At 50.8% G+C, this 14,922-nt stretch overlaps 5 protein-coding genes across 5 annotated transcripts; 2 read left to right on the plus strand and 3 right to left on the minus strand.

Annotated features, from left to right (window-relative positions):
• Positions 1-618: 618 nt before the first annotated feature.
• HO173_006855 (uncharacterized protein) lies at positions 619-4,064 on the plus strand (the record flags this gene model as incomplete). The annotated part of the gene is made up of 4 exons (XM_037308761.1): positions 619-1,520; positions 1,584-3,026; positions 3,188-3,755; positions 3,819-4,064. The coding sequence occupies 4 exons, from the start codon at positions 619-621 to the stop codon at positions 4,062-4,064; spliced, it is 3,159 nt and encodes a 1,052-aa protein (XP_037164306.1).
• Positions 4,065-4,194: 130 nt separating this feature from the next.
• Positions 4,195-6,122, minus strand: HO173_006856 (uncharacterized protein; the record flags this gene model as incomplete). The annotated part of the gene is made up of 6 exons (XM_037308762.1): positions 4,195-4,301; positions 4,375-4,487; positions 4,549-5,813; positions 5,866-5,914; positions 5,982-6,027; positions 6,113-6,122. The coding sequence occupies 6 exons, from the start codon at positions 6,120-6,122 to the stop codon at positions 4,195-4,197; spliced, it is 1,590 nt and encodes a 529-aa protein (XP_037164307.1).
• A 653-nt stretch (positions 6,123-6,775) lies between these two features.
• Positions 6,776-8,021, minus strand: HO173_006857 (uncharacterized protein; the record flags this gene model as incomplete). Its single annotated transcript, XM_037308763.1, has 4 exons — positions 6,776-7,075; positions 7,133-7,327; positions 7,382-7,823; positions 7,939-8,021. The coding sequence occupies 4 exons, from the start codon at positions 8,019-8,021 to the stop codon at positions 6,776-6,778; spliced, it is 1,020 nt and encodes a 339-aa protein (XP_037164308.1).
• Positions 8,022-9,012: 991 nt separating this feature from the next.
• HO173_006858 (uncharacterized protein) lies at positions 9,013-11,390 on the minus strand (the record flags this gene model as incomplete). The annotated part of the gene is made up of 3 exons (XM_037308764.1): positions 9,013-10,877; positions 10,933-11,019; positions 11,090-11,390. The coding sequence occupies 3 exons, from the start codon at positions 11,388-11,390 to the stop codon at positions 9,013-9,015; spliced, it is 2,253 nt and encodes a 750-aa protein (XP_037164309.1).
• Positions 11,391-12,112: 722 nt separating this feature from the next.
• On the plus strand, positions 12,113-14,019 carry HO173_006859 (uncharacterized protein; the record flags this gene model as incomplete). Its single annotated transcript, XM_037308765.1, has 2 exons — positions 12,113-13,835; positions 13,892-14,019. 2 exons carry the CDS (start codon positions 12,113-12,115, stop codon positions 14,017-14,019), a joined length of 1,851 nt encoding a protein of 616 aa, XP_037164310.1.
• Positions 14,020-14,922: the final 903 nt, after the last annotated feature.

The following is a 14,922-nucleotide window of genomic DNA, read 5'->3' on the forward strand; positions in this document are numbered from 1 at the left end:
GTGTCTTGAGTAAGGTAAGTAAAGTAGGTAGTGAGTAGAGTACTTCATGCAGCTTTCCCCGCATCGTTGTTAGTTAAGGTGTCTCGGGTGTGGGCGTGTTGAAAGGCGGGGTAGTATTGCAAATCGCATGTCTAAAGTAAAGTACCTAAGTCATAGGCAATCCTCTAGTACCTTAATTAGTGGTAGAGTATGCCTTCCTTTAACTCTTACTCCTTACCCTTGGTCCCTTGCCTTGCCTTCTACTGTCCTCGACTGAAATACAGCGCTGTCTGCCACAGTGGTCATGGACTCGCCTCATGTGTGTATGTGCCAGGATCTGAACAATGCTTGGTACTTGAAGCTGGTCTTTCTGCTATATGCAAGCCTTCCATCTTTTGAACCAGAACCGTTCCCACGGGCTCCAATCCACATCAATTGCCAGTATCGGGCCTTCTGGTGTCTATCCCATTGGAAGGAACGGATCTTCTGGAAAAGCTCTGCACCTTCCCAGCATGGTCCTCAGCGGGCCTTTCCTCTTGCCGTTACCTGCTTTCAACGTCCAATGATCTCCTGGCCCACTTCGTCATAAATGTCATAGCACATGCTATCCTACAGAGTACCTGGAGGTACAAAAGGAGCATGGATGCCCCCACACCGTGGCTAATTGAGGGCGTTTTCCTCTTGTCTTCATCAATATCGATCCTTGGTCGAGCCTTTGCCATAGCACCTTTGCTGGCTTTCACCTACCTTTTTTTCCTTCTCGCTTATGCTACTGGCTGCTTCAAGCTACGTCCACCTAGCCCAGTCATGTTTCATTCTCCCCTCTCCATTTTCAACCTCTTCATTTTCTGCACTCTGCAACTGAGCAGATTTTCCAATGCTCAGAATGCCGTTTCAACGACGACTTCATATGCGGGGACACCAACCAGTTTCAGACCCGTATTCACTGTGCCGTCGTCTGCTGATGTCGGCGCAACGTTGATACCTAACATTGAAGACCCGCAAGCCAAAGATGCTCAAAATGTTTGTCCCGGATACACTGCCTCTAATGTTGCTCGAAACCCACTGGGGTTGACAGCGACCTTGACGCTAGCCGGCTCATCATGCAATGTATACGGGAACGATATCCATACCTTGAACCTGACCGTCCAGTATCAATCCGCAGATCGCCTTGCTATCAGGATTACGCCAGCGGTGATCGACGCTTCGAACTCTTCTTACTACAACTTGCCAAGCTACATTGTTCACCAGCCCACTCCTGATGCTGATGCGAACAGTACGAGCTTGTCAAGCGATCTGAGTTTTGTATGGAGTAATGATCCGACATTCTCGTTTTCCGTCTACAGAGTCTCTACTGGTGACACCCTTTTCTCAACACTTGGGACAAAGCTGGTATTCGAAGATCAATTCGTGGAGTTCGCCAGCACTTTGCCTGATAATTATAACCTTTACGGATTGGGGGAGACAATCCATGCACTCAGGCTGGGAAACAACTTCACTAAAACGATGTATGCCGCTGATACAGGAGATACGATCGACACGTAAGTCGGGTTTCAAGCCCTCCTCGATGATTTTTTGTTCCACATCTGATCCCCTAAATCCAGGAATTTGTACGGCTCGCACCCTTTCTACTTAGACACGAGGTACTACGAAGCCGACACCACTGGCAATTTTTCGCTGGTCACCACTAATGAGACTAATGCAATCGCGGACTATGTATCATACTCACATGGAGTGTACAACCGTAACGCCCACGGCCAAGAGATACTTCTGAGGCCAACAAACATCACCTGGCGTCTCCTTGGAGGTAGTATCGACATGTATGTCTTCGCAGGGCCCACCCAACCAGAGATCACCGCAGCATATCAGATGAGTGCTGTCGGGCTACCAACCATGCAACAATACTTCACGTTCGGATTCCACCAGTGCAGATGGGGCTATGCGAACTGGACTGTACTCCAATCCGTGGTCGATAACTACGAGGCGTTCGGGATTCCGTTGGAAAACATATGGACTGATATCGATTACATGAGCCAGTATAGAGATTTCGACAACGACCCCATCCGGTTTAATTACAGCGAAGGAGCGGGCTTCCTATCCGCTCTTCATGCTAGTGGTAAGCATTACATACCCATCATTGACTCGGCCATCTATGTTCCAAACCCATCGAACGCCAGTGATAACTACAGCACATTCGACAATGGCAATGCGACAGATGCTTTCATCACCAATCCAGATGGTAGCTTGTACATCGGTGATGTCTGGCCGGGCTACACCGTCTTCCCCGATTGGATTTCTGGAGGTGCCGGACAATGGTGGATCAACGAGATGGTCAATTGGCATAGCAAGCTGGCCTTTGACGGAGCATGGATCGACATGTCAGAAGCCTCATCTTTCTGTGTGGGCAGCTGTGGTTCGGAGAACATCACCTTGAATCCCGTGCACCCATCTTTTGCGCTTCCTGGCGAACCGGGTAACGTTGTTTACGGCTACCCAGAGGGCTTCAATTTGACAAACGCCACGGATGCAGCTTCAGCTTCTTCCGCAGCAGCTAGCCAGGCGTCAGCTAATGCCGCGGCTTCTTCTTCTGGTGATACTATTTATCTAAGGACTATTCCTACTCCAGGCGTGCGAGACGTCAACCACCCTCCCTATGTGATCAACAATGTCCAGGGCGATCTTGCGGTGCACGCAATATCGCCGAATGCCACTCATGCGGACGGTATGCAGGAATACGAACTCCATAATTTGTTCGGCCACCAGATTCTGAACGCGACCTATCATGCGCTCCTGGCCGCAATACCAATAGTGCGGCCGTTCATCATTGGTCGATCAACTTTTGCGGGCAGTGGCAAGTGGGCAGGGCACTGGGGTGGTGACAATACGAGTCTCTTTGCTTATATGTTCTTCTCTATCCCTCAAGCTCTATCGTTCTCCTTATTCGGCATCCCTATGTTCGGCGTTGATACCTGCGGTTTCAACGGCAACACGGACGAAGAGTTATGCAACCGTTGGATGCAGCTGTCCGCTTTCTTCCCTTTCTACCGGTATGTTCAACTCGGAGTCATCCCTGGCCCCTCAATACTCCTAATGGAGTCGTGGGACAGGTTGTGGGAGCGCGGACGGCCTCCTGCCCCCGCTGTACCCCATCGGCTTGTCTTACGGCCTAAATTTGTGTCATGAGAGGGGTATGCTGACTGCAGAATAGGAATCACAATACACTTGGCGCCAATTCGCAGGAGGCGTACATATGGTCATCCGTCATCGATGCCAGCAAGACAGCAATGAACATCAGATATCAGCTCTTGCCATACATATACACCCTGTTCTACCTGGCTCATAACACTGGCTCAACCGTTATGCGTGCTTTGGCCTGGGAGTTTCCTCATGATCCCTCCCTCGCAGCCGCAGACCGGCAGTTCTTCCTTGGACCAGCCATTCTTGTCACACCGGTCCTAGACCAAGGAGCCACCTCCGTCGACGGAGTCTTTCCCGGCGTGGGCAAAGGTGAGGTGTACTACGATTGGTACACACTTGCTGCCGTCGATGCATCAGCTAGAGAGAACGTAACGATTGACGCACCGTTGGGCCACATTCCTGTCTACGTCCGAGGCAACAACGTGATACCGACGCAGGAGCCGGCGTTGGTGACCAGAGACGCACGGAAGAACCCCTGGGGTGTGATCGCTGCCCTGAGTCTGGAGGGATCTGCGAGTGGGAGTCTCTATGTCGATGATGGCGCGAGTCTGGTGCCGAACGCAACGCTTTACGTCGAGGTAAGCCCCTTTGCTCTCTTCGACTTGTCGCCCTGCGATGATCCGGTCTCTGATCCGGAATAGTTCACCGCTTCAAACAACGCTCTGTACGCCTCAGGGCGTGGTATGTATATAGACACCAACCCGCTCGCCAACGTCACTGTCCTAGGCGTTCAGGATGCCGTTACTAATGTGTCGCTGAACGGCATGGCTGTAGGGGGTAGCAGTGTCAATTATAACGCGTCAAGCAAGGCATTGACGGTGACGGGCCTCAACAATGCGACCAGCGCAGGGGCTTGGAGCAAGGACTGGGTACTGAGATGGGGTTGAGCCGCTTGTGAACAGAGGGCCAAAGGAGGAGAATCCTGTTAGGCGGTCATGAAAGGCAACGATGTATCTTACGTGATGGCACTCATGATTATATGAAAAAGACGATGAGATAACGCCGAAAACACGACGCTCATACTGTGATCGTTGAAGGTTGTAGTTTGTTTGGGACGAGTCGCTCTCTCGCTCTTGAGCTCAACAATGGACGAGTCTGTACACTACTTGGCCGTTTCTTGTGGTCTGATGACCAGGAAAATGAATGGTCAGTCATATTGCTGCTGGCTTCTTGCTAGCAAAGACGGGCAACAACCACTGCTCAATGGTTCCTGCCGATGCTGGAAGATGTCCGCCTGCTTAGCGGCCCCACCACCATTGGGACGAAGGTCGTCTTGGACGGAAGGGTCTCCGGCTCTCTGCTTCTCCTGACTGCCGTTGAGGCGTCAACGGAGGCAATCCCTTTTGCTCCCGCCAACTGACCGGCTATCACAAAGTCGTACTATCCACCGCATCCGGTCCCTTGTTCTCACCACTTTCGTCTGCCGCCCCATCGTCGCCCTCCGCGACTCCGTCCGCATCCGCAACGACTATGTCCCCGTCGCCGTCTTTGGTCTCATCCTTCTCGTCCCCCTTTTCCTCTTCCTCATCCGGCGCCCTCCCGACCGTAGCTGCCATCGTCTCACCCTCCCCCCTCCGTCCCAACGCCCCCTCAAGGTCAATCCCACCCGCCAATCCACTTCCCGGAGTCTGCGGTCCCATGTCCTCCATCCCTATCACATCCGGGCCTCTCGCATGCACAGACTCAATTTCCTCGGAGTCCAGAATGTTTTCGACATCCCCACCCACAGCTCTTGTCGCAGCAGCCGAAGCGGCGGCACTGCTGCGCGTGACCCTTCCGTTCGGTGTAGGTGCTGGTACAGGCACGATTCCGGCTTCTTGTTCTTGACGTAGCAGTTCTCCTTGGGTGATTCCGTGGCTGATGTTGCTGTCGTCGCGGGGGTGGGCGCTGTGTACACCGTTCACGTTCACCGTGACCGTTTCCACCGATCCAGCTCCGTTTGGTCCATCGATGACGCTTGTGCTCTCGGTCCTCAAGTCGCTGGTTGGACCGTTATGGATCGGCGTCGGACTCCCCGTAAGCCTTATCCAGGGTATCTCCGTCAGCTCAGCCCCGCCAATGAAATCCTTATCCGCCGAACCAGGACTCGGCGATGACGTGCCATTGAGGAGACGACCATTCGTAGTAGCTGCAGGAGTGAGCGTCGCGAGAGGGAATACGGAAGCTGGACTGGCGACTGAGACGATTCGGTCAAGGGCGCGGAGGTAGGAGGGCAGCGTTTTATAGTGGTTGGTGGGGTAGAGGAGAAGCTCGGCAAGGCGTTGGGCCGTGTGAGGTGGGGCGGTGGGGAAGCCGGAGCGGAGGGTGGATTGAATGGTACTGAGGAGGGAGAGCAGTGGGGGTGGGAGGGTGTTTGCTGGTGGTAGGGCGGCATTGTCGGTTGTTGGAGAGGATTCGGTTTTGATGGTCGATTTTGAGTCTTCTGTTGATGGGTCTGCCTTGATGCCGGCTTGCTCTTCATTCTCGGGAGCTTCCTGTTTCGTATCTCCAGACTCTTCTTGGAAACTTGGTCTCTCTCTGAACGGTTCCTCCTTCAATGGCGGTTCCCGTTTGATGGATACATGTTCTTCTTTCAGCGACGGTGGGAGGGATCCCGGTAAAGGTATCGATGGCGTAGGGAAGTCATTGTAGGCGATCTAAGTGCGTTAGTCACCGTCGGTCGAGTAAGCTTCCAAAGGTTGTACGTACATGGTCCAATCTGGGCAACAGGCGGTCTAGTAGGCCAGGCCACTCTGCACTGTATGAAGCTCAGTCCATGTGCCGGTCTAGGACGTAGTGCTAGCCACTGCTGTTAACAAGCTTACTAGTCCATCTTGCCATCCTTGGTCAATTCTTCTAACAGTGCATCATCTACGAACCCAGAGTCAGCGGGCTCTGGTCTTGGTGGTGTGTTTTTCTTGAATGAACGGAAATGTATATGGACGGGCGTGCTGACCTGACGCCATGCTCTCTCTGTTTGGGGGCGATGGTGGGCAATACAACAAAGACTCAATGATTCGGAGCTCGGAGCATTAATATAACGGCTGTTGGAACATCCCGGCGCGTCAACAATGACTTTAGATAACGGCTACGACGTCGACAAGTATTTTGTCGCACTATATAAATTATTTGTAGTATTAAAAGCATGACCTTTGCCCACAATAATTCTATTTGACATTCTATGTATTGGGAAATGGCCGTTTCATACACGATACATCCTGGACTGACTTGACTATCTCTACTCCAGTCCACAACAGCTCCTTTTTTTCACCGCGCTCTTGGAGTTCCAACGAGACGACATCTAAAACATTGGGAGTGAAATCGTTCTGAAACGAGAATGGTCAATTTTGGTCATGATGTCCGCGAAAGCCATGAACGCCACATCACACCAGTTCCTGCCATCCCTAATCGTGAAATAGAACAGATAGTATCGGAGGGATAAAAATAGGCATACATCGACCACGAAGGGCCTCAGGTATCAAAATTGCCAAACACCAGTGATATCGAATGCACATCCGGGCAAGACTTCCTGTGCTTGCCTCGCCTGACTGTTTGATAATTCCCTTATTCTTCCCAAACAAGAACGCCGGCCAACCTTTCCGAAAGATGTGCTTCCCGTTCAATCAATCGTCATACGGCTGGGTACTGGACCATGCGAGAGATTAGGCATCTCCATCATATTTGGCTTTTCATCTTCGCTTTCCACTTTTCGATTCGCGATGTAAGGCTTTAGTCCGTGTCTGAAGTTCAAGGCGCACATAGTGGCGTTAATGATGGTGAGGATAATCAGAACGATTGTGATCACTGCAAAAGAAGTGAGGCTTTTGCGAGCAGGTAGATAGCGCTTGGCCCTTTGGGTTTTTTGATACATCCGGACGAGCTTGAAGAGGAAGTAGGCCAGTCCTCCAAAGTAAAGGATCTAAGCCGAGCAATGTCAGCAAATCTCGCTTTTGACCCTCGAGCCCGGAATGCTTACAATGGTGGCAACCATGCCCGACAAGCTCTCCTTTCGAGTAAAATACCCGGCCATAACAAGGATGAGGATTGTGACTGGGATTGCGGCGATCGTCAGACCAAACTCAATATCCTTGACATCCACGACGACAACCACGAATTGGACGGTGAACCCAAGAAAGAAGAAGAAGTCGAATTTGAGGAGGGCGATGTAGATCTATGAGCACAGATTAGTGAGTTCGGCAACCAAATTTCAAGCTATTCAATGTACCTGATATGTTAGGTACCGCCTTTTCATCCTCAAATCCGCACTGATATGCTTGTAGATGGTCCAGGCGAATTCGTCGTAGATTTTTCGTGCCACAATTGACATGGCAATTGAGCCTACTGCTATCACGCAAGGAATCGCGATGAGAAACGGCTTGACAGCACTCCAGGTTGTGGAAGTTCCACGAGAACCCAGACTTTTCACAGCGTCATCGATTTCAGCCATCTGAACGGCGGCATATATCAACAGACCGAGGTTGTAAAGGCAAAGCCCAATGATTTGAATTGTATTCTTAAGCCGAAGGGCATCGTAGGCCAGGATCAGTTCGTAGACAAAACCGAAGATGTACAGAGTAAGAAAGGTTGGGATAGTATGTTGGTAGTCATTAGCGTCGGCGCCTTTAGGTGGTGGATGGAGACTTGTTTGAAAAAGAGCGAAGACGTATCTACAACTCCAATGTAAGCATATATCACATTCACCGGGCTGCGCAAATCTCAATCACGATGCGCTTTACAAGGTCGGAGGCGAGCACGTATCTTCCCTGGGCTGAGTCGACTTACGCTTCGAAGCCTAGGACTATGGCGGTCTGCACACAAGTCACCCCAACAAAGGCCCACGTCCACACAGAATTTGGCCTATACATTTTCGATCTCGCCTGACCACCGCCAGCGGTATGGGTCGCAAAACCTTCGCGGTGATGGTAACCACCAGCGTACGCTCTGTCTGATGGCTGGCCTCCGAGGAGGGAAGCTGTGGCCTCGTGGCCCCGAATTTTGACGGTTGATGGCGAAGAATTGAAAGAGATGCCTCAGTGTAGCACTCCTGTTGGAGTGTTCGGGATCTATGAGACCAGGAGACCCAGTCAAGACCGCGAAGAAGATTCGACCTCTATGCGCTCCGCGGCTGTAGTAAACTGGCCTCCTAATTCAAGATCGACTCGCTGCCGCTTCTTTGACTACGTCGTTGTGCTAGACTGCGACGGAGGGCTGCGTAGGATCTGAAACGGGTTGGAGTCGAGGGTTTGAGATAGGTTGGACGACGAAGAATCCTTTGGCAGGCCCAGACAAAAATAAAGATCAAAGAGTTTGAGAAGCGTCGTTGAAGTGATAGGTAGGACTAAGATAGGCGCGCGTTTGTTTGTGAGGACTGTCAGGTTGACCGATGTCGTTGTGTCATTGTGTCGTTGTGGTAGATTAGACCTGGTAGATGTCAGAAACGTCTGCTGCGTCTCTCTTCTCCCTTCCCTGCCACATGAGGAGGCGGCAACTAGACTCGATGAGGAATGGCTCTAATTCAACGAAACAATACCCGTATTCGACAGCAAAAAATCTTCAGTCACAGTCAAAATGGCTGACTGTAAACAGGAGGATTATATTAGAGATGAGAAATACGGCTGCTTCCACGCGGTAATTGGTCACTGGCGAAGAAAAGGCTGTTAACATTTAACGATGCTGCGCACAAGCCTCTTTTTCCCGGCTTGCATGAAACCTCGAACCTAGCTTATCATACAATCTCTCACCATATTCTACTCTTTTTAGCCATCGAGCGCCAAAGCCATGCAATACTCATGCAATACTCCATGCTTGAACTCCGAGAAACAGACACCACCAACACCCTGCTCTTCCGAAATCGACTCAGTTCAATTCCATACCCTCGTCTTCCTGCATTTCATTGTCATCCATCTCATCAGCAACATGACCTCCCTGTGCTCTGGCACTTCTCCTCGCCAGCTCACTGCCAGATCCACCAACACCAACCTTACCACCTCCGAGACCTCCCACCACCTCCAATTCCTCCCCTCCAATCACTCTACCGTCCACATCGATTACCTCACATAATTCCATCATGCTGTGTCGACTCAGACTGCGGAAGCCCTCCGTCCTCACCACACGTCCCCAATGAGTCAGGCAGTAGTTGGCCGCACGTCTTCGAAGCCACTCCTCTTTCGCCGTTCCTGCCCGCTCCCACACCACCGCTGCATGCTCGACGTCTAACTCGCGACTGAGCCGACGAACGCACTGTAGACGCAGCTCTGGCATATCGTAAACATCAGACATAACAAGAAGGCCAGCAACTTCTCGGAGATCCGGACAGTACTCGGGATGCTTGTCAATGCTATCAGTATAGAGATAGTAGAGAAAAGCTCGGACAACGCTGTACGGCTCTTGAATGTGCATTTTTTTCGTATGAAATTCTGACATCTGCGACTTATAGACTCGGTTAAAGTGCGGCCAGCGAGCTTGCAAGATTAGCTTGTGCACGTGGATGGGGGTGGACGTCGAGTCCGAAGCATTCAAGAAGAATGGCGTCTGAGACGCATCTGTAGTCGTAACTATAGAAATTGCCGATACGTTGTCGTCATCCGTTGGATCGTCGTTGTTTGCGGTAATGGTAAAGTCGCTACCACTTGCCTCTGGCGCCCGATCAAACATTGACGCCAGATCTGAACCAAGGCTGCTCATGTGTGAGGTGGAGTGTGTGTCGGAAGCAGGCATTCTGGAACTCTCCGCACTAGGCTCCCATGTCGACTCACTGCCCAGCAAGCCGAATTCGCGGAGGTCTATCGCCAATACATCGCTGAGGTACTCTTCGAGATTTGCAGCACCATTCTCCGAAGGTTCCATTGCACATCCGAGGAGCCAGGCCGTTGTTCCCTCCTCGTTTACCGCACAGTAATGCCAACGGTAAGACGGATCAAAAATCTCGGAACCTTCGGCAAGTCGTTGCCATTGTTGAGTACCGAGCTCGAGGGCTGAAAGATTACATTCTGATGGACGGATAGTGCCCGCTGGAGTAACGAAGTCCAGTAGGGCGCCAGAAGAATAGACGTGGAAATGTGTTCCTAGAGCCGGAGACGGAACATTTGGGCCTGATACAAACTTCGTGGACGTCATGGCTCCAGGAGCTGCGGGCTTGGCGACAAGATTGGAGCTGCGGACCTGCACGCTACTTGAATTGGCAGTGTAGCTACCGCTTCCTCCTGTATGAACATGCTGCGCTGAAGGGTGTTGGCCGAAATGCGAACGTGGACTCGGCCCTGCTCTCTCCGTTGTGGACTCAGAAATACTGTGTGCCGGGACAGATTTGAAGGCAGGACTGTTCTTCAGATCTAGTGACCATAATTCGCCAGTACGCTCCATGTCAGGCCCTAGACCGCCAAAGACCCATATGCGGCCTCCCCATATCCACGTAGAATGGTCGAAGCGTGCGACGAAAGTCCAGGATCTAGACCAGGTCCATGTCTTGAGGTCAAGGTAGCATATCTCATCTAGTGTGTAGGTTTCCACGCCAGCTAGACCTCCAACAATGAAAAGCTTGTCATCGTAGACCGCTGCGGCATGTCTTGCTCGGCCTTTTGGTATGGGACCTTTGATTTCGGGCTGAGTCCAATGAGAAGTTGCGAGATCGTATATAACGACGTCAGAGAGATATTCCCGATGCTCGTTCTCGCCGCCGTAGACCAGAAGCTTTGAGCCTTGCCAAAGGCAAGCGGTATGACCTGACCTGTGCGTTAGCTCATGCTTATCAAAGGTCTATTGTGTCTTTATATTTACCCATCCGCACGCCTGGGATATCTCCGTAGTTGTCCACAAGTGTCCATTGCAGCGTATGTAGGTCTAGCCTCAGGACATGATTATAGACTGTTCGCGTGTCAATTCAGTCTCTGATTAAGCCTCAAGCGGGCGAACATAGATTAACGGGGAATCCTACCCTCATCAGTATACTGGTCGAAGCCCCCGAATGCATAGATCTGATTCTTTCCACAATAAGTCACGGAAGCATTGACCAAGCAGGCGGGTCTTTGCCCGCAAGTCCTTGACACTTTAGGCTTGTAGCTTTCTTTTGACATTCGTGCTCTCTTGGAAGGACTGGCGGGCATAAGGTAGGTATTGTTTGACGAAGATGCGACTGAAGGTGGTGCTCTTGCTCCGTGACCAATGCCACTCCAACCGCCGGAATAAGCTTGTGCTTGTTGGAAGCCAGAGCTTGTTCCACTTGGCTGTTGATTCATGGTTGAATTTATGGTACTGTACGTTTCATAGAAGATGTGTAGGTCCTAAGCATGAGTCCATGGCTACCTTACAGATTCGGAACTCCAGGATGTGTTAGCAGGGTTGGGTTGAATGCATGATCTTGTCTGCAGCTGCAATAATACTCTAAAGTATTTACTGTATTAAAGTAGGTTCGGAATGTTTCAAGCACCAGGCAATAATGACGGTGAATGATCGACACCTCATAGGGCTGAACCAAGATTCCAGTTCCCGTTGCTGGGCAACAACGCTAGCGCCATTACGCTTGCTATGTTTATGCCGGGACTGAGCTTCTTGCTTTGTCCTTCACCAACCTCTTCTCTCCGCACATTCCCCCATCTCCAACTCCCTGCATTTATTGCAAACATCATTACCTTACGCACGAGACATCTCTACAATCCATTAGACCATTCCAACATTGTTGATCTGTTCGACCCACCGATTGCAAGAGCTTCTCTGCTAAGGAACCCAATTGACAGCATCTTTTCCGGCTACACAACATCGACTATTAACTAACATACCCAGGATCCATTTACTTGAGACTCTTGGGATCTCGTACGAGTCCGGAACATAAACAGCGACATTTGACAATCTCTCGCTGGTCAATTGAACTATTACTAACCTGAGGACCACCGGTCTTCTTCACAGCAAAACCGATCGATACATTAATTTGTCCATTCGATCCTACTATTCATCTTTCACAATGGCAACCGCTTCGGTGTCAACCCCACTCAAGAGTCACCACGGCATCTTCTCCACACGCACAGCTGGCGGACGTATACCACTCACACCGTCACCACGCACAAGAACAACAAGCCTTGCCACCAATGTCTCAAGTACCTCGTCTCCGTTTACACCTCCTCGCCAGACAACCGAGTCGACTCGCATAGTCTCGCAGTCAGCATTTGGCAATGTGACTTCCTACTTTTCAAGATCAACTTCTAGGAATACTTACCGAGACTCACCAAAGTCAAATATTGCCAAAGCGAAGAAATCCCCCAAGCACCTCGAGCTTGGTGTCTCGGACTGGACGTTGACCGGGACTGGGACGACCGTTGGGCAGACGCCATCAAAGAGTGCCAGCCGAAAGAAAGGTCCACTTCGAACGAGATCAGGCAAGACTACAGTCCGCCTTGAAGCTGGAGATCGCTTTATCCCTAATAGAAATGCAAGCGAGGGCATAGTCACAGCTGGTTCTGGCAAGCTTGATGAAAGCCATCGACCAAAGGCTAGCAACGGTGAGGGCTCAACAGTTCTGGCGAATGCTGTCAGTGCATTTGATCTTGGTGGCCTTGCTGCAGAGGATGATGCCACAGTAGCGCTTGAGGGGCTTAACTTAGGAGACGGTGACGAGACTTCTTCGTACACAAAGCCTGCTCCAGATACCCTAGCGTACGAATCGTCATTAGCAACCGCATGTGGTGTTTCACTTAATACCCGCATCCTCGCCTTCAAGCCCGCACCACCGGAGTCGTCAAAGCCGATAGATCTCCGGTCACAGTACAATCGTCCACTAAAGCCTGCCAATGCAGCTTCTGCCCAATTCCGACGAAGAGTACTCACTGCCCCTGAGCGAGTCTTAGACGCCCCTGGTCTCGTCGATGACTACTACCTCAACCTCCTGGACTGGAGTTCTGGCAACCAAGTAGCAATTGGGCTCGAGCGCAATGTCTACGTCTGGTCTGCTGAATCTGGCACAGTCAGCTGCTTGCTGGAGACCGCTGCAGATACTTATGTCAGCAGCGTAAAATGGAGTGGAGACGGTGCTTATGTTGGAGTTGGTCTTGGCTCAGGCGAGGTGCAGATCTGGGATGTGGAAGAAGGCACCAAGCTTCGGAGCATGCATGGTCATGATACGCGCGTTGGAGTCATGGGCTGGAACAAGCACATCCTATCGACTGGTGCGAGAAGTGGCTTGGTATACAATCACGATGTCCGCGTCGCCCAACACAAAGTTGCAGAACTTGTCTCCCACACATCTGAGGTCTGCGGTCTTGAGTGGAGAGCGGATGGTGCCCAGCTTGCCACTGGCGGCAACGATAATCTTGTTTCAATCTGGGATGCTCGGTCTCTAGGTGCACCTAAATTTCAGAAGACAAACCACCGCGCGGCAGTCAAAGCTCTGAGCTGGTGCCCATGGCAGCCAAACCTGCTAGCTACTGGCGGAGGCTCGTACGACAGACACATTCATTTCTGGAACACAACAACAGGTGCCCGGACGAACAGCATTGATACCGGCTCACAAGTGACGAGCCTTCGTTGGAGCAACCACTACAAGGAGATTGTCAGCTCCAGCGGCTTCCCTGACAACTCCCTCAGCATCTGGAGCTACCCAACCTTGGTCCGGAACGTCGAGATACCAGCACACGAAACAAGAGTCCTTCATAGCTGCTTGAGCCCCGATGGCCAAATGCTGGCAACAGCGGGTAAGTTCAAAGTATTCTCGTTCGAGTGATGAGACAGTAGCTAACTATCAAATTAGCTGCGGACGAGAGCCTCAAATTCTGGAAGATCTTTGAGAAGAAGCCTGGATCTGCATCAGCGATCTCGAGGGAAGGTGGCGTGACCGGCAAAGGAGGTGACATGGTGAAGCAGATGACGATACGATAGACCTCACGAACCTGCATTGTGGGTGGTTTGAGGTTCATGTCTGTTTGCCCATGTCTTCTTGCAAGGGGTGGTCATTTTAGATCATTCCAGGCCATTTTTGAGCAAGGGAGTTTGGGCTTTCCGGGCAATGATGTGAATCATGCATACCACTCCCTTAAAGCCAGCATTTTGTACATTAAGAGTCAATCAACACAGTCATTCATTCACTCATTCATACAAATAATACACTTATGTTCCAGAAGTGAGTTCCCTCCCACAGGCGAGACCCGGAATTCGCCGAATTCCATCGCCTAAGTCCAGGAGATGGTGAAGATACCAACATAAAGCATGGCAAGAAATGTTCCAAATTCCCGAATTCTATCATCTTCTCTATTAGTTTTCAAGAAGTGGCCATCCCAGAGAGGATGATCATGGTAAGGACACAGAATAGGTAGACCATCCGGTACGGTAAGTGCGAGAAGTAGATACAGTAGAGAATTTCCGTGTCGTCTGCTACTAGTGCGTCTCAAACGATTGGTTTGCCCTGAGTTGGTAAGAGTGTGTAGCAGAAGTCATGCATATAGGGAAAATCACAATTTCCGAGTCCCACTGAGGCATGTCTGCCAGTTGCACTGTGGGACTTGGAAATTTTCGATTCTCTCCAAGTAATTTAAAGGTTTTCGGCCGCAAGATTGTCCCTATGCATGACTTCTGCTACATACTCTTAACATCTTTAAAATAGTACGTGAGTCGTAATGTCCTTCGCATCCCCAAAACTTCCTGGAGGTATTCGAGGACGCACGTAGACCTTTCAAAGTTTCTGGCAAGATTTCGGGTCCAATCCCGATGGAGGCATATGAACTCTCGGCAGATAGTTGAAACTGTCTTTCAATTAGGAATGAATTGTTGTATATACTGATTACC

This window comes from Letharia columbiana (assembly GCF_014066305.1).
Source record: "Letharia columbiana isolate WasteWater2 chromosome Unknown Sc0000021_s0, whole genome shotgun sequence".
Lineage (NCBI taxonomy): Eukaryota > Fungi > Ascomycota > Lecanoromycetes > Lecanorales > Parmeliaceae > Letharia > Letharia columbiana.